Source organism: Cervus canadensis, chromosome X, assembly GCF_019320065.1.
Source record: "Cervus canadensis isolate Bull #8, Minnesota chromosome X, ASM1932006v1, whole genome shotgun sequence".
Taxonomy (NCBI): Eukaryota; Metazoa; Chordata; class Mammalia; order Artiodactyla; family Cervidae; genus Cervus; species Cervus canadensis.
The window spans coordinates 21,956,385-21,980,305 of NC_057419.1; the positions used below are offsets into that span (position 1 = coordinate 21,956,385).

Below are 23,921 nucleotides of genomic sequence, written 5' to 3' on the forward strand. Positions count from 1 at the left end.
AAGTGACTTAGCAGCAGCAGCAGGAGGGATGAGAGAAGAGTGACACTTCTCTGAGAATACCTTTTTTGTAGTTCTGATTCTTAGAACCATAGTAATGTTTCACATCCCTAAAAAAATAATTAAAAATAGGAAGAAAGAGAGAATGTGATTCCCAAATAGAATACACACTGTGACAAGTGAACTTAATTGTATTACAAATAAATAATCTCACCTGAAGGAGTTGGGGAAGAAACAAAATAACCAAAGTGATATCATTGAAAAATAGTTTTAACCATAAAATGCCTTGATGAGGTTTCATTTTTATTTATCCTGAGTGGGATTTATTGAGCTTCTGTTATATTGAGGTTGATATTTTTGTTAGGTTTAGGAAATTTTCATCCATTAATTATTTAAAATATCTTTCTTTTCAAGTCTAAATATCTTTCTTTGTGACTCCTGGTTTTAACTTAGAAGGCCCTGAAATATTTAAAATGTGAATGACTATGCCTTTTTTCCTAGTTTTTTATGATTTGAATTTTAAAATGTTAACATTTAAAAAATAAATAAAATGTTAACATTTCATAAATTTTGAATTTTTCACAATTACACTAAAAAGGAAATTTTGATGCCTAGTAGTTGAGAATAATTAAAAAAACACAACTGCAAAGAAAATTTCCCAAGTAGTTTGCCTAATTTTTCCCACATTTATTTCATAATGTATCTTTTCATTGTGATTTGAAGTGCCTCTTTTATAAAGTTCAATATATTCATTTAAAAATGTGTAATAGGATATATTTCTGGATTGTCTGTTATCTTATACATCTCTCTGTTATATAGTCCTAGAATTATACTGATTTAGTTATTATATGTATCAGAAAAGGAAATTTACAGGTTATTGATATATATTAATTTCACTTAAAATTTTTTTCCAGCTTTATTAAAATATAATTAACACATAATCTTACATAGGTTTAAGGTGTAAAGTATGATGATTTAATATATGCATATATTGCAAAATGATTACCACAGTGTTAGTTATTTAATGATACATGCATCAAAGACAGTTACAATTTTGTGTGTGTATGGTGAGAACTTTTAAAATACACTCTCTTAGCACTTTTTAATATGCAGTAGAATATTGCTGACTAGAGTCACCATACTGTACATTACTGTAGGTTGCTTTCTTTTGGCCCTTTTTTGTGGGACTGTCCCAAACGTACCTAGGCCTGTTTGGCGGAAGTGCTGCAACCCCTAAGCAGGATATATTTAGGGACCACAAGGTCACTTTAACATTTCCAGATACGAGGGCCAGATTAATGGCCAGATTTAACTTTGAGCCACCGAGTACCCTGAGATATTCTAAGTGTTCCAGAGGTGAGAGGTGATCTGCATGTCCTACTGCTTGCTCAAAACTCATCCATAGGACTTGATGGGGAGACTCTACACATCCATTCCCCAGGCTGCTTTTTCACATCAGTCTCCTCCCACAGGCAGAAAGCCTATACATATTAATAGCAGCGGTTTAAACGGAGGCTGGTGGAAGTGGGGAGTGGGATGGAGTGAGTGGAAGTGTTATTTTGACTTCTCTTTCTGCTTCCCAGATCAATCAAAATGTCCTATCAAGCCAGGTATTTTATATTTTTTGTTGCTGTCATGAATAAGATATTTTCCCCACTATCTCACCCTAATGATTATTAGTAGTATTTAATAAAGATTTTTGTTTCTGTTTATTTTGTACTGTTACTATTTACAGTAACATTCAATAATTTTTATTATTACTGATATTTAGTAAATATCATGTGCCATGTCTTCAAGTGCTTCAGATATATCATTTCATTTAATTTTCATGACAAACCAGTGGAATTAATATTATTATCATCTGTCTTTATAATACTAAGTCTTAGAAAAGTAGTCTCACAAAGTTACTCATCTTATAAGTAGTGGAGCTGTGGTTCAAACCAGTGAGATTAACCTCTGTATTATTTTAATTCTCCTATCTATTCTGGAAGTTTTTCAATTGATTTCTTTGAGTTTAGATGTTTAGATATTGAATCACACGGTCACAAGTAGCTTTATTTTTGTACCTTGCTTTCCAGTAGTCACTGCTCTTATTTTTGCTTCATGGTTTATTGTATTTGCTGGAGATAGCAGAACAGTGTTAAAATGAAACAGTGAAAGTAGGCATTTAAAATATATTAAGGAGGTAGCCTTTCATTCCTAGTTGTCTGAGTTTTTTAAAAAATCAAGAACAGGTATTGAATTTTTTAAAATGTCATTTTAACATCTATTTAACTTATTGTATGGACACTCAAGGTTTTAATCCAGATTCATAATTCAGAAATGAAGTAACTATAAACATGGTTCAGTTGGTGATTTTCTTTTTCCAGCAATGTCTGGAGCTTGTTTTCAAAGTGACATGTGGGTGGTAGAGGCAGAAATTGTGTGGGTTTTTTTTTTTTTTTTAAATTATGGGCTTTAGATTTTTTCCTGTCCAGATTTTGAGTCTGTACTGGGTAAAAGAAAAGATTGTGTGTAGGGGGTATTTGTGAGGTATTTTCTTTAGAACAACTTATAAAGGCATCATTCTGTTGTAATTCAGGATTTTATTGTATTTAATTACTGTAGATTCACATTGATAGAATTGTAAACAAAATAGGTAAGGATTAATTCTAATTATATGTTTCACAAATATTCTTATGCTGCTAGCATTCATTAGATTATTGTTACTGGTTACAATAGTTATAGCCCAGAAGGATAGTACTTAAATTAGAAATGTTAAAGCTTTTGATTGTTTTCATGTATTGACCCACATTAGCTACCCATTTTGGGAAGAGAATCTATGTTATTCTTTTTTATGTGGATAAAAAACAGCAGAAGGATTATGACTTGATGTTTACTGATATTTTAATTTGAGCAGTTTGGATTAAGAATTGGTTTAGGGAAATGATGCTTTTTCATATATTTATCACCGAACTTAAAAGAAATGAGGATCATCAGATGCATGAAAGGAAGGGCCAAATTGGATTTCTTTTAAAGAAGAAAAACAATATTTTTATTATGGCCTTAAATAATATGTCTGAGTTTCAATAACCAGAACTGATGGCATTGACATGATGTATCACTTAGCTGATTTATATGTTTACATGAGGAAGGGAAATCTGACAGAACACTGGTGAAGGCAGTGATTGGGAAAAGAACGTCACTTCTTGTTTATACCTCACCAGTTGGGATTACTTAGCTAGTTAGTTTTAAAATAATAGATATAGTGAAACTACGGGGTTGTTTTTGGTTTTGTTTGTTTATTGTGTTTTCCCAAGAAGAGCTTAGTTTTTCAGTATGTAGAATTAAGAAGAGGAAAGGGTTTTTTTTTTTTTTTTTTTGAGTAAAATGCAATTCTAAGAAAGACTACCAAGTAGAAATGATCATTAAGATAGCTAGAATATTTTGGCTTTTCTGCCTACAAAATAAACCTGAGATAAAATTTATGAAGATGCTCTGCATTTCTAGTTTTCAAACATAAAATAAAATCATTTAATTTTTTCAAATTTAAAACTGTATCCAAATGAGAAAAATAGCCTCTGCTGTATCTCACTGAAGACAGATATTGTTACTCCTAAATTTAATTTCTTATAAAGCATCATCAACTACCACCAAAAAATATTGGGGTACACAATAATTTAGAAAGCATTTTAAAATTACCAAATATAATGACCGTAGAAGGAAATTTCATTTAGTTTTTTATTGCAATCTCTCATTCTAACTGAATCACGAAAAGTGGTGTTTTCTATCTATATCTGCTGATATCATACCTTCCAAGCCTATAGAGAGCTTCTTATTAATGAGCTTAGTAGCAATTCATTGTTAATGAATTGAAGAGTATTGTTATCATCTTCTGTGTCACTTATCTGTTACCTCAATAATACTCTGTATTAAACAACCACGATAACTCAGTAGCCTGTAATAAACATTTCTTTCTGCTCACAAGTCTACAGATTAGTTGAGCACTTCTACAGATCTTGGCAGACTTGATTTGAGAGTTTTTCAGGTCTTGGCTGGAGTTCACTCATGTGTTTACAGGTCTGCTGGCTGGTGACTGATCTAGGTGTTCTTGGCTAGGATGACTCAGCTCTGTGCTGCATGATCTTGGAGCGTTCAGTAGACTAGCCTGGATGTGTGGGAGTGGCATACTTTCACAGACGCATACTAGGCGCCCTGAGGCTTTGGCTTAGACCTGATACATAACATTTCCACCACATTCTTCAGTGCAGCTCAAGTCCCAAGCCCAACCCAGCTTCAAGGGCTGGAGAAAGAGGCTCTGAGTGCGGGTGGCTGCGGAGTTATATTAAAAAGAGCATGACTAGAGGTTGGGGTGGAGAATGGGGGATACTTTTGCAATCAGTCTACCATATCCCTTTTCATCTTTCTCCACCTGAATTGGCCAGATTTCTCTTCTTGTTTCATAGGCAGTCTAGCAAGAAAGAGATCCTGGGTTTCAGCACCTACTGAAATGAGCAGTGCAGGTAATCTGTTACACAGAAATTTCTCTGCCAGAGAGAGGCCCTTTGGGAATTTCTGCCTGTGGTTGGTCATCTAACTTTATCTCCTTTGTTACCAAGAAGAAAGAAAAATCATGTCAGAAAATTGGTTTTTACGTGATGAGAGAAACAAATCAGTTACAGCTAAGTAAAATTTGAAGCATTTAACAGGAAAACGTTGAATGTTACCATTTAATTTTCTGTGGATCCTGAAGAGTTACAAATGTTTGAATAAAATACAGTGCATCTTCGGCCTTATTTGTAAAACTCTAAGATATTAGCGTGCACACACACACAAAAAAGGTAGAACTAGAGCTGTGCTGTGCTCATTCACTCACTCGTGTCCAACTCTTTGCGATCCATTGTCTTCAGCCCAGCAGACTCCTCTGTCCATGAGATTTCGTAGGCAGGAATACTGGAGTGGGTTGCTTGCCATTTCCTTCTCCAGGGGATGTACCCAGACCAGGGATAGAACCTGAATCTTCTGCATTGGAAGACAGATTCTTTACCACTGAGGCACTTGGAAAGCCCTTCAGAGCATCAAAATACCTTGATTGATCAGTTTTCTCTGTGTGCCACCCTCTCCTCCCCACTAATGAACTCACTGCTTTGGTAAAATGTCCACCCAGGAAGGAATAATGATGATTCATGTGAATATACCTACTGATCTCAGAACAAGTCATTCCTCATGGTTATATGTGGGATATCTTGGTATTTGTAACATTTAACACAGTGCTTTACATGGGCTAGGTATTCAAGAAGGTATCAATTGTATTTTAAGTATGGGAATGTTGATTTTTTTCCCCCCTTTCCTGTCTTTCCATTTCCAGGATTAGTAACTCGCCTTTTTGGTAGCAGCATCCAGGACAAGGATAGACAAGACTATTTGGGGTTGATAGAAGTCCCAGACTCCTACTGTGGTCCTCGGCTGCAATTTCCTCTCACTTTTACTGACATTGATTTACTTATTGAGGCCTTCAAGCAACAACAGGCAAGTGGAAGCACACATACTGTCCTGATTCTTGTACATAACATGTGTTCAATAGCTATCTATTGAATGGATGAAAACACTACAGCAGAAATGCATTCCCTTGGGGAAAAAACTTCACATTAAGTGAGCGCTACCCTCTGCTTTGTTTAACCCATTAAATAGAAGTTTCTTAAGGTGCACCAAAACCTCCTTTCTGGCTATAGGCTCTCAGTATTTCCTTGTTCTTAGTTTCTGAGTTGTAATTCACATACTATAAAATTCACCATTTTAAAGTGTAGGATTCAGTGCTTTTTAGTACACTCACAAGATGGTGCAACAATCACTAATATCCAACTCCAGAACATTTTCTTCGCCTCCCAAAGAAGTGCCATACCCATTACCATTCCCTCCTCCTCTACTCCAGGCAATCACTGTTCTACTTTCTGTCTCTATGGGTTTTTCTATTCTGAATGTTTCGTACAGATGTAATTATATATTGTTTCCTTTTGTATGTGGCTGCTTTCCCTTAGCATAATGTTTTTAAGGTTCATTCATGGCACGGTATGTTTCAGTACTCCTTTATTTTAATGGCTGGCTAATATTCTCCATGTTTGTTTGTTTGTTTTAATAAATGCTGCTTATCAAGTTGAGGAAGTTTCCTTCTATTCCTAGTCTTCTGAGTGGCTTTATCATGAAAAGGTGTTGGAATTTGTCAAATGCTTTTTCTGCATCAGTGGAGATGATTTTGTGTTTCTACCCCCTTCATTCTAGTAATGCTGTGTATTACACTGATTAGTTTTCTTATGTTGAACCACCCTTATATTCCTGGAATAAACCCCACTTGGTCATCGTATGTAATTCTTTAAAAATTCTGTTGGATTTGGTTTGCTAGTGTTTTGTTGAGGATTTTTACATTTTATTCGTAAGGGATATTAGTTTGTATTTTCTTTTCCTGTGGTGTCTTTATCTGGCTTTGATATCAAGATAATACTGACCTCATGGAGTGAGTCAGGAATTGCTTCCTACTCTTCTGTATTTTAGAAGAGTTTGAGAAGGATTGGTGTTACTTCTTTAAATGTTTTGTAGAGTTGACTAGTGAAGCTCTTGGGTCTTGCACTTTGTGATTACTGATTCAATCTCTGCTTGTTCTAGATGTGTTCAGATGTTATATTTCTTCTTGAGTAAGTCTTGATAATTTGTGTGTTTCCAGGAATTTGTCCCTTTCATCTTTTTAAGTTATCTAATTTGTTAGTATGCAATTGTTCATAATATTCTCTTCTAATTCTTTTTATTTCTTTTAGGTCAGTGGTAACGTCCCCATTTTCATTTCTGATTATAGTTATTTGATTTTTCTCTGTTTTTTCTTGGCCAGTCTAGGTAAAATTTTCTCAACTTTGTAGCTCTTGTCAAAGAACCAACTTTTGGTTTTGTTGATTGTCTCTTTTATTTTTTGGTCTCTATTTAATTATCTGCACTCTAGTTCTTCTTCTGCTGGCTTTCAGTTTAATTTGCTCTTCTTTTTCTAGCTCCTTAAGCATTAAGTTAGGCTTTCATTTGAGATTTTTCTTTGTTTTTGTAGGCATTTACAGCCATACATTTCTTGCTAAGCATTGTTTTCACTGTATCCCATAAGTTTTGGTATGTTTTGTTTTCATTTTTGTTGATCTCAAAGTATTTTCTCATTTCCCTTGTGATTTCTTCTTTGACCCATCAGTTGTTTAAAAGTACATTGTTTAATTTCCACGTATTTGTGAATTTTCCAGTTTTCCTTCTGTTACTGATTTCTAGTTTCATTCCATTGTGGTCAGAGAAGATACTTTGCGTGATTTCAGTTTTTTAGAATGTATTGAGGCTTATTTTGTGGCCTAACATCTGGTCTTTCCTGGAGAATGTTCCATGTGCCCTTGTAAAGATGTGTAGTCTGCTGTTGTTGGGTGGAGTATTCTGTAGATGTCTCTTAGGTATAGTTGTGTGAGAGGTATCTGAACTTTCTTTTCTTTTTTAGTTTTATTTATTATTACTTTTATTAAAATTTTTATTTTTTTGGCCATACCATGCAGCATTGTAGGATCTTAGTTCCCTGTCCAGTGATTGAACCTGTGCCCCTGAAGTGGAAGTGTGGAGTCTTAATCACTGGACCACCAGGGAAATCCCCTGAAATTTCTTTTCTTTTAGCCTGTGTTCACTTAGTGTTTTGATAAGGATTTCCTTGAACACCAAAAGCCATTAAGAAAGAAAGAAAGAGATAAAGGCCAGAGGAAGGAAGGAAGGAGGAAAGGGGAAAAGAAAGAAGGGAAGGAAGAAAAATCTAATCTCTGCAGACTGGCTCTGTGTTGGTACACTCCTTTACCACTTAGCCTGACTGTTTACAAATCTATCATAGCCTTTACTTTCTGCTTAGTGTGTTAGTTTCTCAGTTGTGTCTCTTTGCAACCTGATGGACTGTACCTCTGTCCATGGAATTCTCCAGGCGAGAATACTGGAGTGGGTAGGCAGCCATTCTCTTCTTCAGAGGATCTTCCTGACCCAGGGGTTGAACCTGGGACTCCTGCATTGCAGGCAGATTGTTTACCGTCTGAGCCACCAGGAGATCCACTGAGCCATATTTAAGTTGCCTCTTTCTTGATTCAGCATTTCCTTGGTTGCTGTGAGCTTTGACTATTTTTCAGAGCTCTGATGAAGTTGGATCTGACTGGTTTGTTTGTTCGATCTATTTTTTTGGCTTGATTTTTCAGTGTTTCTGCAGGGGGATGGGATCTTGGAACTACCTGCTCCATTATTTTCTGACATCACCCCGAAACCATCACTTTGACCTTAAGGGCATACCCTAGGAGTAAGAGTGAGTAAAAGTACTGGCTTTGTAGGATCTGAAGCAAAATTTTCAATCACCTAATTCCTAAAATTGAGATCATCCTGGACAGCTAATGCTCCTAGCCACCTGTCAAAAGAAAATATAAATCCTCTCTGTAAGAAAATAGGCTTCAAGTTATTTCTTCAAGTTTTCATATACAATATCCGGAACATAATACAAGTGTTAACCAGGCATAGGAAGATGCAAGATTCACAAAAGAAAACTTAGGCGACCCACAAACAGTGCAAAACAAACCTATAGAGTTTTTAAATAATGTCATTATCAGATCAGACTTTAAGTATGCTTAATATGCTTAAGGATATAAAAGATAAGACAAAAATCCAAAGAGCTCTGAAAAGATAGACAGTTTTGATTTTATAAAAATGAAAAGATTGTGTTGTTAAGGGAAGACGAAAAGATTCAACATAGTGTACAGTGTGTTCCCATTTGTTAAATAAAATTAATAAGCATTATATATATATAATCTTAATTTTTAAAATTAAGATAAAAGTCACATAACATAAAATCAATTTTTTAAACCAATTTAAATGAAGTGTATGATTCATTGGTTTTTAGTATATTCCCAGTGTTGTACAACCATCACCATTGTCTAATTCCAGAACATTTTTATCATCCTCAAAACAAAGCCTAGTACCCATTAAGCAGTCACTTCCCATTCTCCCTTCTCCCTAGCCCCTGTCAACTACCAGTTTACTTTCTGTCTCTACAGATTTGCCTAATCTGGGCATTTATATAAATGGAATCATATTATATGTAGCCTTTTGTGCCTGGTGGCTTCTTCTTGGCATAATGTTTTCAAGGTTCATTCATACTGTAGCGTGTATCAGTACCTCATTCCTATTTTTGGTTGAATAATAATCCTTTGTGTGAATATACCACATGTTATTTAAGGAATTATGTGCTTATACATATGTTTGCATACTCATATGTAGTTATATTGATTTTTATAGGCTTGCAAGTACATAGAATATTTTTTGGAAAGATACTCAAAACAGTGGCTGTTTCTTGGGATAGGGAAAGGGGACTGATGTCTGGCAAAGGAGGAGAATTACTTTCCATTGTTACGCTTCTTTTTGCTGTTTAAATTTGTATTTCAACTTTACAAAGAACTTTTCTTTTTCCGTTTAAAAACTAGTTGCTTTTTTTTTTTGGCCATGCTGCACAGCTTGCGAGATCTTAGTTCCCTAACGAGAGCTTGAACCCACACCCTCAGCAGTGAAAGCATGGAGTCCTAAGCACTGGGCAACCAGGGGATTCCCTAGTTACTTTTTAAAAAAGAAAATTCTTTAAAAGTACTATTTTCCTCTCTCAATGCCTTTAAAAGAATGTGAATATTTTATTTGAGTTGTCATTTAATCTGAATATATTTATAAGCATATAAACCAACATGAGTTAACTCTTTTGAGTAGTATTTAATATTGCAATTGTAAACACAATTATAATGCTATTGAAAGAGAAGTACACTGGCTCTGTGGGGACTAACATAACCAACGTGATTTTAGACAATTGAAAAGGACCTAGAAAAACTATTTTCATAATAGGAGTTTTCTGTTGTTGCAATATATCCTCAATGAATATTTGTTAATTTAACTTAAAAACAACAACTGCCTTTTCAGGCAGCACTTACTCTGATTAATGCTACACATGGTCCAAAAAGTCTACAGTGGCAAGCTAAGGTAACACTGAAGCCAGTTTTGGGAATCAGTAAATTAAATAAATGCCAATTCATATATTAATAAACCATTTTATCAAAGTGTTTTGCCTGTTCCTTTAAAATGTGGCTAAAGAAAAGGTTACATTCAAGATTTGACTCACCCTGTCAAGTTGAATAGATTTAAAATGCATTGAATAGGTTTAAAATGATTTTGGGGGGGAAATCCTTATCAATCCATTAGGTTTGGGGAGGCAGGAAATAGGGCTTACTCCCTACTAATCAACATCCAGGGGCCCTTTTCTTTCTTCCTAATTCTCACGTTGCTTCAAATCCTGCTTCCTGTTGTTGTTGTTTTAAATTATTTAATCATGAAAATTCTCCAAACTTAATATTTTTGATTAGAAAATAATTTCATTATTTTAATTGGAAATGGAAACTTCAGGACACCATGAGATAGGATTGTTCCAAAGGGTTCCATCTGCCCTAAATCCGATACCGAAAGCATTGTTGTTGTTATTTAGTCCCTAAGTTGTGTCCAGCTCTTTGTGACCCTGTAGACTGTAGCCTGCCAGACTCCTCTGTCCATGGGATTCTCCAGGCAAGAATACTGGAGTGGGTTGCCATGCCCTCCTCCAGGGGATCTTTCCAACCCAGGAATCACACCCCGCATCTCCTGCTTAGCAGGCGGATTCTTTACCACTGAGCCATCTAGGAAGCTCACCTAAAGCATCACCTGAACAGTATGCAGATAACAACCTCTCTTAGCCTCCAGTAATCTAAACCAGTCAGTGCTGTCCAATAGAAATATAATGTGATCCACATACATATTTAAAATCTTCTAGTAGTCAGTATTAGGCTTCCCTCATAGCTCAGTAGGTAAAGAATCTGACTGCAATGCAGGAGACCCATGTTCGATTACTGGGTCGGGAAGATCCCCTGGAGAAGGAAATGGCAACCCACTCCAGTATTCTTGCCTGGAGAATCCCATGAACAGAGGAGCCTGGCGGGCTACAGTCCATGGGGTTGCAAGTCAGACACGACTTAGCAACTAAACCACCAGTAGTCAATATTATAAAAGTGAAAAGAAAAAAGTGAAATTAGTTTTAATAATGTGTTTTATTTATTCAAACATGTAAAATTATCATTTTAATATGTAATCATATTAAAAGTTTTTAATGAGACATTTTACTTTTTTTTCATACTAAATCTTTAAAATCCAGTGTGTATTTTGTGCTTATATTATGTCTCAGTTTTGACTAGCCCCATTTCAAGTGGTCAGTAGCCCCATGTGACCAGTTTCTACTGCATTGGACAATACAGGTACAAACATTTCTGACCGTAAAGTGGTGTTAGCATCTGTTAAGTTTGTATCAGCTACATCATTTTTTGGATTATGTATTTGGAATATTTTATAATTAAAAAAGAGAATGATAAAAAACCAAAAAGCTGGAGGAGAAAACCCAGTAAATCTGTCTAAAACAATGCTGTCATCAACACTGTAACTGGAGGAGACCAAGGAATGAATAGTCATTACAGGAGATAATTGGAATTGTTTACTTGACGTTGCAGTATGTTTTATACTCAGACTTGTATATAACTGTGCTTGCTGGCCTGTACCCTCACATCTGTGTACCAAATACTTGAGCCGCAGCAGGGACACCTGGCTTAGGAGTCCCTTGAGGCTTGTCTGGTTGCCTTGTGAGATCTCCTAACCCAGCACCCCCACCTAGCTCCCAGCCCTGGGGCAGGAGGTCGCACAGAAATGCAAAGAAGCTCCTCTAGAACAATCTTTCTCTCCCTTTCTTTCTTTCTCCTTCTCTCTTTTCCCTCCTTTTCTTTTCTTTTTTATTTATGTTTTTGCCTGCACATTTCTTAGGCCAGGGGAGTCTCCTTTTTTCCCTGTTACTTCTCTTGGGTTCTAAGGACCAAGATTCATCAGAAATGTTTTGTGAATGGGTGATGTCAGTTAAGAACATGAGACTATAGACATGGTAGGAACCATTTGTTCATTCAACTTACAAATCTCTAGTGAGGACTTATTATGTGCCAGATACTGTGCCAGGATAATACATTGCTTTCTATGCACTCATGCCTTTCTTCCTAGTTCATTATATCTATTTCCTCTTCACCCTCACAGATACTTCATGCTTATTATGTCTTAGAGGTGCTGTTTGAAACCAAGAAAGTCCTGCAGCAAATGCCGAATTTCACTCATACAAGCACATCTCCATCCAAAGAGATAACAATCTGTGGTAAGTTTCAGAGCCGAGTTGCCAAATTAATATTTAGGAGCCTCTTGGTTCTACATCATTGGCCTAACTTGAAAACTGTGTAAATTGGACTGTATTAAGGGAAAAGTGTTAATATAGAGTTATCTATCATGATAATACTGTTCCCCATCTTGTCTTTGTTTTGCATACCAGCTGGCAGGAATTAATTATGTGAGAAATTAAAGAACTCTTAGCTTTTTATAAAGGCAGGCAGCGTTTTAATACAGAAAACTACCCATGGGTGGAATAAGCGTTCTTTGCTCTCCATCTAGCTCTTATTATCTTTGTTCCATGTTGCTTTTTCTAGATGGGCCTCTGCATGCCACTTCTGCTGGGAAGGGAAAAGCCCACGGCAGGGTGGAGATTAACCTCTTCTCTTCCCTCGGCTGCTGTTTGAGATTTTTTCAGCTGGTCTCTGCAGCTTTTAGAAGAGTGGGAATGTCCCAGAAATCTGTTCCTTGTTCTTCTAAATAACAAGAGCTGAGATTTTGTTATCATATAGGCCAGCCTGGCAGGATATTGCTTCAGGAAGCAGTACACATTGAAATTCAACACAGTTGGTGCTCAGCATGCTTGCAACTGCCTGAGAATGGAGTGTGTGGAAGGAACAGCAATTCTCTTAACTTCTAATTAAGCCTTTAGGTTACAACACAGTGATTGTTATTTTCCAAATCAATTTTTAGCCCATGTTTCTTTTACTCTGGCAGGTAGAATGGATTTGACAATCTAATTAAACCATTTCCATTTCTAGCATCTGATAGTGGTGACAGAGACTTGATGTAGCAGTATACGCTCCATGTCATGCCCGGACTCAGGCTCTTGAAGAGTCCTTAATGGTTCAGTTTCAACCTAATCAGGCTACCACATCTTTGCCTACCAGATGATGCATCTCAGCAGTGGGGACCTTTTATTCAAGACCTCATTGGCTCTTACTTTCCATGGAGATAAAGAATTTGGAGTTATGAGGCTCAGGAAGCCAGGCCAACCAATGAAGCCTGTGGAGCCAGGGCAAGATTTGCTCTCAGAGTGTAATATAATAAGCCAAACAGAGACTGTGATCTGCTCCTGTATGTTTCTAGTACACCTCCAGTTGTCATTAGAGACTTGTCTTTGCATGAAAGGATTTGGAAGAAGACATGAATTAATTAGAGGGCATATAAGTTCTGGAATCACACAGTGTATGGACTGAATGGTTCTTACAGAGGTCAGCTGGTCTATCCCTTGTTCTTATGGATAAAATTGAGGCCCAGAAATGGTATTTCCTTCCATGCATTTCTATGTAATAACTTGTCCCCTTCTCTCCACCCCAGCTTACTCAGCTGGTTAGTGGCAAAGTCAGAATTAAAAATCAGATCTTTTGCATCCCAGGTTAGAGGCAGTCCCACATCTGCTATCCCAGTCCCATTATGCACCACTCTGACTGGTGTTTCATTTTCCATGACAAGACAGAGATTAGGGAATGGATTGATGGGACAGTTTCATTTTTTAAAAGATACATCTTGGGCATTTATTAATATTTCCAGACTTTTTCCACATAGCACCATTGGTAGAAGGAAAAGCCAGGCCCATACATTCCCATAGCATAGGAATTTTCATTAAACTCTCTTTAATAGCCCCATTGAACCTAGAAAAATTTGGCCATCATTTAAAATTGGGGCCATATTTTCAAAACCATCGTCTGTTTAAGACAGTATTAGGAAAGGGTGAGAAATTATGATGAACCTTTACCATTATTTTAATTTCCAGATGCAGTTTTTTACATGCACATCTAAACATGTTGCATGATTCTTAATGTGCATGAAATATAGGTGTTTTGGTCTACATTTATATTATAAAAGTTAACCATGTATGTAGTTATATTTTTATATGCAGTGAAAATATCTTTTTGTGGCTTTTACATGATACGTTGAGTGTTATCTTTTGCTGTCCAACTAGAAGTTGGTTATATCTTTATAACCTCAACTCTTAATATGCTGAAACCAATTCATTTATTAGCTTGCTAGGTACAACACTCTGACTACCCAAATCTTTGAAAGACAAGTCATCCTGAAGAGAATTAGGAAAACAAAATAATTAAAAAAGTATATATTTAACTAATAAGTAAAGTCCTTCCATTTTTATTTCCTTAGATTTGGAGTGAGATTTACGTATGCAGTAGTATTAATATGCTCTTAATATTCTTGTTGTTGTTCAGTCGCTAAGTCGTGTCCGACTCTTTGTGACCCCATGGACTGCAGCTAAGTTGTGTCTGACTCTTTGTGACCTCATGGACTGCAGCACGTCAGGCTTCCCTGTCCCTCACTATCTCCCAGAGTCCTGGGATACTGGGGATCCTTGGGATCTGCCTTGAACTAAGAACCACTCATCTCTGCAATCCCATTTTAAGGCTGCTCTCCTATTCGAAGCTCCTAATATGAAATTGGAAACAATTTAAAAGTCACATTTTTTCCAAACTACATTTTCCTATTTGACACAATTTTGAAAGCTCTTAAAGTTACAATGAAGCCAGTGAATCTCTTGATTTCCATATTGCTGAAAGCGTCAGAAATGGCTTTTGCTGACTGGTAAATCTCCCAGTGACCAGTGCTATCCTGGCCCTGCTGACCATGGAAAAGTTCCAGGGTCTCTGTAGGATCCAGTGGCAAGAGCACATAGTACTGAACATTAAGAACAACAGCAGCAACCCCTCTGGACGTTCCTCTAGCTCTTCATGGTCTGTGGAGCACCTTGGCATCCATCATCTCCCCATGTCCCCCTGAGGTGGGTGGAGAAGTTTGTATTACCCTCACTTTGCTGATGAGAAGACTGAAGCTCAAAGTGGTGGGTCCTTTTCTAGGTTACCCAGAAAGAAACAGTATCAGGGTGCCAAAAGCAGTTCTCCAGAACTTTCTTCTACAGTAGCCCATATGAAGTGCTTACTTTTGGCCATATGAGTATGTTTTAGCCAGGATCTTTAACGTGGGTGACTTTAACTATGAGGGATGTTCTAGATGAGGGCTTGACAAGCTTTTCTTTAAGGAACAGGATGATAAACATTCTGGCTTTGTAAACCATATGGTCTCTGTGCCCAACTACTCGGCTTTGCCCTAGTAGCTCAAAAGCAGCCCTGGACAATATGTAAATGAGTTCAGTTCAATTGCTCAGTCATGTCCAGCTCTGCGACCCCATGGACTGCAGCACGCCAGGCCTCCCTGTCCATCACCAACTCCCAGAGCTTACTCAAACTCATGTCCATAAAGTCGGTGATGCCATCCAACCATCTCATCCTCTGTTGTCCCCTTCTCCTCCCACTCTCAACCTTTCCCAGCATCAGTTTTTTTTCCAGTGAGTCAGCTCTTTCCATCAGGTGGCCAAAGTATTGGAGCTTCAGCTTTAGTATCAGTCCTTCCAATGAATATTCAGGATTGATTTCCTTTAAGATTGACTGGTTTGATCTCCTTGCTTAATATTAATATTGTAGTCATTTTATAAATAAGTGCTGGTGATGTTGTATTTTAATTTTGTTACTCCCATAATAATTGGACTCATCTCTTGTATATGTTTGGTTAATTTTGTTTGTAGCATTTTAAAACAAACTGGGACAAAGTATTCCTAAATTAAATTACATTTGGTAATAAAGTTGGATATAAGGAATAAACATTTATGACAGAGCTTATGAAAGACAAATATTTACCTAGAAATAGGTATCCAAATAGGGCTTTTGAATATTCACATATTTACTCTTGTTTTTGAATTAATGGCTTCACATATTTACATGATTTCTTGAGTTTTATAAAGCAATGCTTTCATTTTTATTTTTGCTAATAGTCTCATTAAGAGAATGTCAAATATCTACTCACAATTTTTAAGTTTCAGATTCTACTGCATGTTCTTGAAAACATGGCTTTAAAAAGCTGTGCATTTAGCAATTGAACTTAATTATTGAATGCCTACTATGAAGCAGGTACTATAGGAGGCATTTAGGGGTTTAATGATAAATAAGTAATATTGCTGTTCTCTTAGAGATTCTCCTAGTGTAGACAGTAGAGTACAGTATAGTTTTGAAGTGAGATAAAGTTGAATTTGAATTCCAGCTCTGCTACTTGGTAGTTTGTCAGTTTTGTAAATTGCTTAACTACTCTGAGCCTCATATGTAAAATGAATATGGTGAAAACAATACCCATCTCATAGAGTGATGTTCAGTTCAGTCGCTCAGTCGTGTCCAACTCTTTGCCACCTTATGGACTGCAGCAGGCCAGGCTTTCCTGTCCTTCACCATCTCCTAGAACTTACTCAAACTCATGTCCATCAAGTCGGTGATGCCATCCAACCATCTCATCCTCTGTCATTCCCTTCTCCTCCCGCCTTCAATCTTTTCCAGCATCAGGATCTTTTCCAATGAGTTGGTTCTTTGCATCAGGTGGCCAAAGTATTGGAGTTTCAGCTTCAGCATCAGTCCTTCCAATGAATATTCAGGGCTGATTTCTTTTAGGATTGACTGGTTGGATCTCCACTGGTTGGATCTCCTTGCAGTCCACGGGACTCTCAAGAGTCTTTTCCAACACCACAGTTCAAAAGCATCAATTCTTTGGCAGTCAGCTTTCTTTGTAGTCCAGTTCTCACATCCATACTTGGCTAGTGGTTTTAGGATTGAGCAAGATAGTTCATGTAAACCCTTAGTCTGGCACTTGGCATAGAGTGAGCTCAGTGAGGTGAAGTTGCTCAGTCGTATCCGACTCTTTGCGACCCTATGGAGTGTAGCCTACCAGGCTCCTCCGTCCATGGGATTTTCCAGGCAAGAGTACTGGAGGGGGTTGCCATTTCCTTCTCCAGAGGATCTTCCCGACCCAGGGACTGAACCTAGGTCTCCCACATTGTAGGCAGACGCTTTACCGTCTGAGCCACCAGGGAAGTCCTGAAAGCACAGCATAAATGGCAGGAATGAATAGGAAATCACGACATTGGATGCTGCCCCCTATAAGAAAAGGGATGAAGTTTCCACAAGGTGCTATGGAAACAAACCGTCTGTTGAATTAATATCATCATAGGGTAAGAACCCAATGTCCTAATGCTTGGCATGTATCAGCAGTATTTCAGGTTTTAAATTCTGTTGTACAAAGGGCATTTTCTTGTTTCCTCCTGAATACTGAATTTTTCATTTCATTTCCAGGTGATTTGCATGGGAAGCTAGATGACCTTTTTTTGATCTTCTATAAGGTAAATTATTGTTTTGCTAAATATTTATTTACATTTTTGTTGGGGGAAGGCAGGACTACAGCAGATAACAGTATTAGTTTTATTAGGCATATGTACAAATACAGATGTAATAGGACAGTTTTTATTCAAGAAGTTGAAAGTTTTGTTGTTTTCTTCCTCACAAAAAGAATTAAAGATTTGAGTGTCTGTTTAATATTATTATTATCTGTAGATCCATTAGGATTTGGGCCTGATGGTATTTATGTTCTTTATTACTTTGTAAATGTGTAGACGACACAGGATGGAGAGGGGAGCAGTTTTTTATTTTATTGTTACTTTGTTCAGAAGTGAGCAGGCCACAGCAGTCTTCTGCTCCAGTGCACGCTAATTATGCATGAAAGGGGTCCCCCATAGAAAGTTCCAGACTGCTCTCTTCTCCACCCTGATTCACCATTGCTGGGCTCAGCTGCTCCTGCAGTGCTGCGACTCCTTTCCGTTTGAGTGTTTGAGGAAGCCTGCATAGAGGGCGCAAAGCAGCTTGGCTGGCGTGGAGTTTCTGCGCATCTCTGACCAGATTTGTTTCTCTCTCTGAGCCAGCGGTTGCAACCTAAATATTTGCTTATGGGATGATTAGATACAGAAAATTGATCCTGCGGTAACGTCTACCTTTAGAGTGGTATCCCCTTCGTCTTTCTTTTTGGTCAGAATGTCTTCCCCACAAGATAGCATGTCGAATAATTGGCCACAGCATAGGTATTTCAAATGGCCTGAAAGAAAATATATTCTGATTATTGTGATGGGGAATCAGTTTTACTCTTTGGGGACTGTGAGAGCTTGAATAAAGCCACATAACCTCCATGACCCTTAATTCCTTTTTTGGCTGCAATATTCTTTTTTTGTTTTTTAATATTATTGAAATACAGTTGGTTTACAATATTGTTTTCATTTCGGGTGTACAGGAAAGTGACTCATAAATATATGTTTACGTATATACATGTGTATGTATATGTGTGTGTTCAGTCGCTCAGTCGTGTCTGACTCTTTGTGACCCCATGAACTGTAGCTAGCCAGGCTCCTCTGTCCAAGGAATTTTCCAGGCAAGAATACTGGAGTGGGTTGCCATTTCCTACTCCCGGGGATCTTCCTGACCCAGGGATTGAACCTGAGTCTCTTGCATCTCCTGCATTGGCAAGCAGATTCTTTGCCACTGTGCCACCTGGGAAGCCCATGTGTGTGTATATATATTTGTCAGGGAGCAGGCTTACTGGGGTGAAGACCCAGGAAGTAGGATGGTTGAGAAGTTGCAAGGGATGTAGTCCTAGGAGATAAGTGGGTCCAAGGTGGAATCCAGAATGTCAGTGGTTGAAGTGAATGAAAGAGAATATTGGAGATGAGGAGGTCAAGCACGTGAAGAGCAGATGTGGTGAGTGAGTTGGCCACAGGCCTGAGAGATAAAGATCAGGGGAGGAAGTTTAGTCAGAGCTCATGGGCCTAGAAGGACGAGAGGCTTTTATCCAAGGCTGGCAAAGTGTTGGTCTGTTGGTGGCCCTATGGAGCATGTGAACCCTCTCCAACTCCTGACCCCGAGGTCTCCATCCTGGGGAGGAATGGTTCCTTTCCTTCCAGAGGCCTGCAGGAGTCAGGAGTCCAGCACCATTCCTAAGGGAGGCCCAGATTTCCAGAGGGATGTCTTGCTGAATGAGTTGGAAGGCAGAAGGGAGTTCATTTACACAGTTTGAGGAATGGGATTTGTTTAAATCTATGCATAGCACCATATAAATGTCAGAAGTGCAGTCTTGTTATTTTTGACAATTACAATCTGAGGACGGAGGAGGGCTGGAGGCATGTGGGTAATAACCACAGCAGAAAATCTGATAATTATATTTCTCTGGAGGTTTGGGGAAATACAGAAAAGGGAAAACAGTTGAGTAAATTAAATGGGAAAAGTGACTTCCTAGGCAATTAGTAAAGAAAATTTCTCAAGAGGTAGTTGAAGATACTAAGGTGTGATCAGGGAAGGGACTGGAGTAGACAGACACGAGAAGAGAATGTTTCTTTAATTCCATTGGCAAAACTAAATGGAATATATAAAACTGGAAAGTGCTAATGTAAAGACTGAACAGGAGGAGGTGGGTGGTAAGAAGTACTATAAAAAGGACTTAAGGTGAAATTATAGCATTCACATGAAAACAAGAAATATTTCGAGAGTTTACCAATGATGGTGTTCAGGAAGTAGAGATTGAGAGCCCAGTGATGAAAGAGTAAAGTTCTGTTATTTGGGATAGATTTGAGTAGAGGGAGGTGAGAGGGATGTTTGGAAAGAAGATATTTGGAAAGTAGAGCCATGAGTTAGAATTTTAACAGATTTGAATGAGGAGCAGATGAAATGTATCTTGGACATGGAATAAACTGCATGCACCAGAAGCTTGAAATTGCCTGGTTTAAAAAAGACAACTAAGGGAAGAGCCATTGATAACAGCAGGCTTCCATCTTAAGAAACTGAAAAGATGATGCAATTAATGGTGTCTGAGAAGGGAGAGTGACCTGGTGGCCTTGCGAAGATGGTGAGACACTTAGCTTGTGGATAAGGAGTATGCTAAGTTAGAGGCCAAGGAAGGAATGGGCAGGACACAGACACATCTCAGGAAACTATGCTGTATGATGATCTGTAACTTGTGACAGTCAGCAATTTGCCTTTTCTGTCTTACTTTTTATCCAAAGTTTAAATGAGGAGTGGTGGTAGATCACACAAGTAGAGTGGGGCCTAAAACCATGAACAGAAACTGTTCTGGGTACAACGTTTCTACCTAAATATAAAGGACAGTGATATCCACCCATCCAAAGAACAAACTCCCGTCTTATTATCATTCCTAAGGTCCCAAGTCCAGAATTAAGTAAAAAGGGTCTCTGAACTCTTGAAATCACTGTCAGAAATCCAATGAACTTTACTCACAGGATGAGCCCTAGGCCCTTACTCAATGCCCAATGACCATATATCTGTAAAACCTTATCTGACACATTATTCCTGTAAGTTTGCCTGTCTGGTTACCTACGCTGCCACAGATTAGGGAGTGAGAGGGGAAAGAAAAAGTGAGATAGAACAATGAAAAGTAAAATTCTTCCTGACAGTACAAAGAGATCTAAAACTATCAAAATGAGGTAGAAATGAAGCAGTAACATTAAGTGTTATGGGGCTGTGTGTGTTGGGGAGAGCTCCATCCTGAGCTCTCCTGAGGGGATGTGCCTGAGGGGATGCTTAGATTGATGAACCTGCATGGTCAAGAAAGTTTGAGTTTCTATGGTGTACACTCTGTTAAGAAGTAAAGAGACCAAATGGCCCATTTCCAGAACTCTTAGCCAGAATGGTTAAGTAATTTAAAAATGTATTTTAGCTTTTAAAGGAATAAACTTCATTGATCTGGAAAATTCATTTCAGCAGTGCTGCAGTATGAGGAGTGTTGTTGGCTCTTAGGTACAAGAAGATGAGAGAGCATGAAAAAAAGAAAGATTAGGTGAGGGAAGAGTAATGGGCCAGGAAAGCAGATGAGGAGGAAAGGAAGAACACCTTAAAATTGAGGAGAGAGGTGGAGAGTGATGGGTTTCTCTCGTGGCATCAGATACAGAGCTTGCCTGCACTGGGATTACAGCAAGCAGTCACTTGATTGCTTCAGGAAAAGGTAGAGTTTCTGTGATGGTGACTGGTTCTTGTTACTCAGTGCATCAGCAATGTGTTAAATCCCAGTGATAGGTAATGCCTGCATGTGATACTCTCCTCTGGTTCATTCATGGGAGCACACAGGATTAAGCCACCTCAGTGTAAGCCATGGGCTCATTCTCTTCTTTCTAGAAGCAGCTAGTGACCAGGCTTTAACTCATCCTTATTTAACTTATTATTTAATTTATTAAAAGTACTTTATTATTATTAATTAAAATTGGTTTATGTTATTCAAGTTCTGGTTGAACTTGAATTTTAGGGAATAGCAAACTACATCCCGTGGGAGATTTTTTAAGCTGTAAGTGGCCAAAGCTTATACTGTGCTCTTTTTCCTTTCCATCAACCTAAAAGAGAAACAAGGAAAAACTCAGGCTTTGAATTAAGGCATAATTGTAATTCATCTTTCAGTTGGTGTTTTGCTAGACAGTTTTTCCTTCATCATTTCTTTTTTGTAGTATGGAGTGAGTAGGCTGCAGGGCTGGGGCTGGCCCACGGCCAACCCAGGGCAAAGCATGAGAGGGAGAGTTACAATGTAGGGTCCCTGAGATGCCTTGCCATATTACTCTTTTCATCCAAATGACTGGTTCAGTTTAAGACTTCTATTTGTTACAACTGATCATATGCAGAAGTGCATCTGTCCACTCATTTATTCATTCAGTAAACTTTTATCTAGTCCCTGCAGTGTTCAAAGCCCTGTGTAAAAACTGTGGGGAGATACAAAGATGAGTATAAATGTCATTTGTTTCACATATATTTATTAGATACCTATGTAGGTCAACCAGTAAAAAGACAAGATAGTTCAGGGTAAGACATGTTATAAATGGGGTATGCGAGATTCCAAGGGAGCACATTGGAGGGGCACCTAAGTCTTGGGAGACTTCCTGGATGAGGTAACATTAAGACAATCCATCCCTTCAAAGAGTTTTAGTAATTTAGTAATTTTGCCTAATCATGAAGGAAAGTTTTGAAGAATCAGAAAAGATTAGTCCCACACCCTTTTTGTGGTGTGCTCCAATAAATGATGGAATTTGTACAAGTGATCATTTTTGTTGTTTTGACATTTTTAGTTTCTTTAGTATTTGATTATCCTTACAAATTGTATCATTTAGCACCTTAAGACTAAGCTAGACAGTTTCAGCTCACAATCCCATCTAGGTTTGTAAGGAATTCCTCTGAGTGCCATATGATTAACCATGACACACCTTTACTTAAAAGAGCATCTCAACTTTATATGGCTTTGGATATCATCAAGTGAACAGATTTACATGGCATTAGTTGTTGTTCAGTCGCTAAGTCGTGTCTGACTCTTTGCACCCCCGTGGATTGCAGCACACCAGGCTTCCTCGTCCTTCACTAACTCCTCGAGTTTGCTCAAAGTCATCTCCATCGAGTCAGTGATGCCATCCAACCATCTCATCCTCTGTCACCCCCTTCTCCTCCTGCCCTCAGTCTTTGCTAGCTTCAGGGTCTTTAGCAGTGAGTCAGCTCTTCCCATCAGGTGGCCATAGTATTGGAGCTTTAGTATATATCCTTCTAATGAATATTCAGGGTTGATTTCCTTTAGGATTGACTGGTTTGATCTTCTTGCAGTTCAAGGAACTCTCAAGAGTCTTCTCCAGCACCACAATTCGAAAGCATCAATTCTTTGGCATTCAGCCTTCTTTATGATCCAGCTCTCACATCTGTACATGACTACTGGAAAAACCATAGCTTTGACTATACCAACCTTTGTCAGCAAAGTGATGTCTCTGCTTTTTAATATGCTGTCTAGATTTGTCATAGCTTTTCTTCCAAGGGGTAAGCGTCTTTTAATTTCATGGCTACAGTCACCATCCATAGTGATTTTGGAGCCCAAGAAAATAAAATCTGTCAGTTTCCACTGGCATTAGTTAGGTCCTATTTTTAGACTTTATTTCCTGAAAAGGTTAATTTTAATCAGCCACTCTTGCTTAATTGAAGTGACCAATTTGGAATTCTTCATTCAGAACTGTAGCCTTGGTAGAATTACAAGACATTTTTCCTCATTGAATAGAAAGCTGGAAATTTTAGACTAAGTATTGGCAAGTTAGTTTGTTAAATTGATGCTGTAGGTGGAGACCTCCTGCAGTTGAAAGAGAGGTGCACATGGACAGAGAGAAGCTAATTACTTCTCAACCCTGTGGGTGTCATACTGATGCTGTCCGTGGGAGCTACACAGCCTTGTTTTCCTTTTCTTTCTCTCTTCCCCACCATCCTCTATCCCACCCCTTATGACCCAAATTTGCCAGCTGTGAAGGTCATTAAATATTTTCTTTTTTCTCTGTTGCTGATATTCTTCCTACTGCCACAGCAGTCAATTATTTTCCCTTTAAAATTAAGGCAGTATGTTACAATCGGAACAGACCTCTAAATAGAGTTTGCAAACAAAATAAAAATTAAAATAATGTGGAGTTGAGGTCCAGAGGTTATTTGATGTGCTTTGGGAAAATGTTCAAAAAAATTGCAGTTACTTCTAGATGTCTTATGTAAAATATATCAGTGGGAAATAGGACTCTATCTCTACTCAAGTTAGCTAATTGTGGTCTGCTACTTTTCCCCCTGAAGGTCATCTGATGCTGTGTGCAGAGTTGTAGTTTACCCTGGGTTTTCTATATTTGTCAACTGTATCACCATAACATAGATGGTTTGTTGTGTATCAGCTGTGGAATAAGCCAGAGAGTTTGGTTTACTGGAACTGAGTGAAGGATGGGTTCACTCAGCAGCAGTGAGTCC

General features: G+C 38.0%; 1 protein-coding gene across 6 annotated transcripts in view; it reads left to right on the forward strand.

Annotated features, from left to right (window-relative positions):
• Nucleotides 1-23,921, forward strand: part of PPEF1 (protein phosphatase with EF-hand domain 1) — a 143,534-nt gene that overhangs the window by 71,757 nt on the left and 47,856 nt on the right. For all 6 annotated transcript variants that reach the window (XM_043459289.1, XM_043459293.1, XM_043459291.1 and 3 more), the window contains 3 exons: nt 5,345-5,505; nt 12,148-12,262; nt 17,430-17,476. In XM_043459289.1, the coding sequence (XP_043315224.1) occupies nt 5,345-5,505; nt 12,148-12,262; nt 17,430-17,476 (323 nt within the window). The remainder of the gene's footprint in view (nt 1-5,344; nt 5,506-12,147; nt 12,263-17,429; nt 17,477-23,921) is intronic.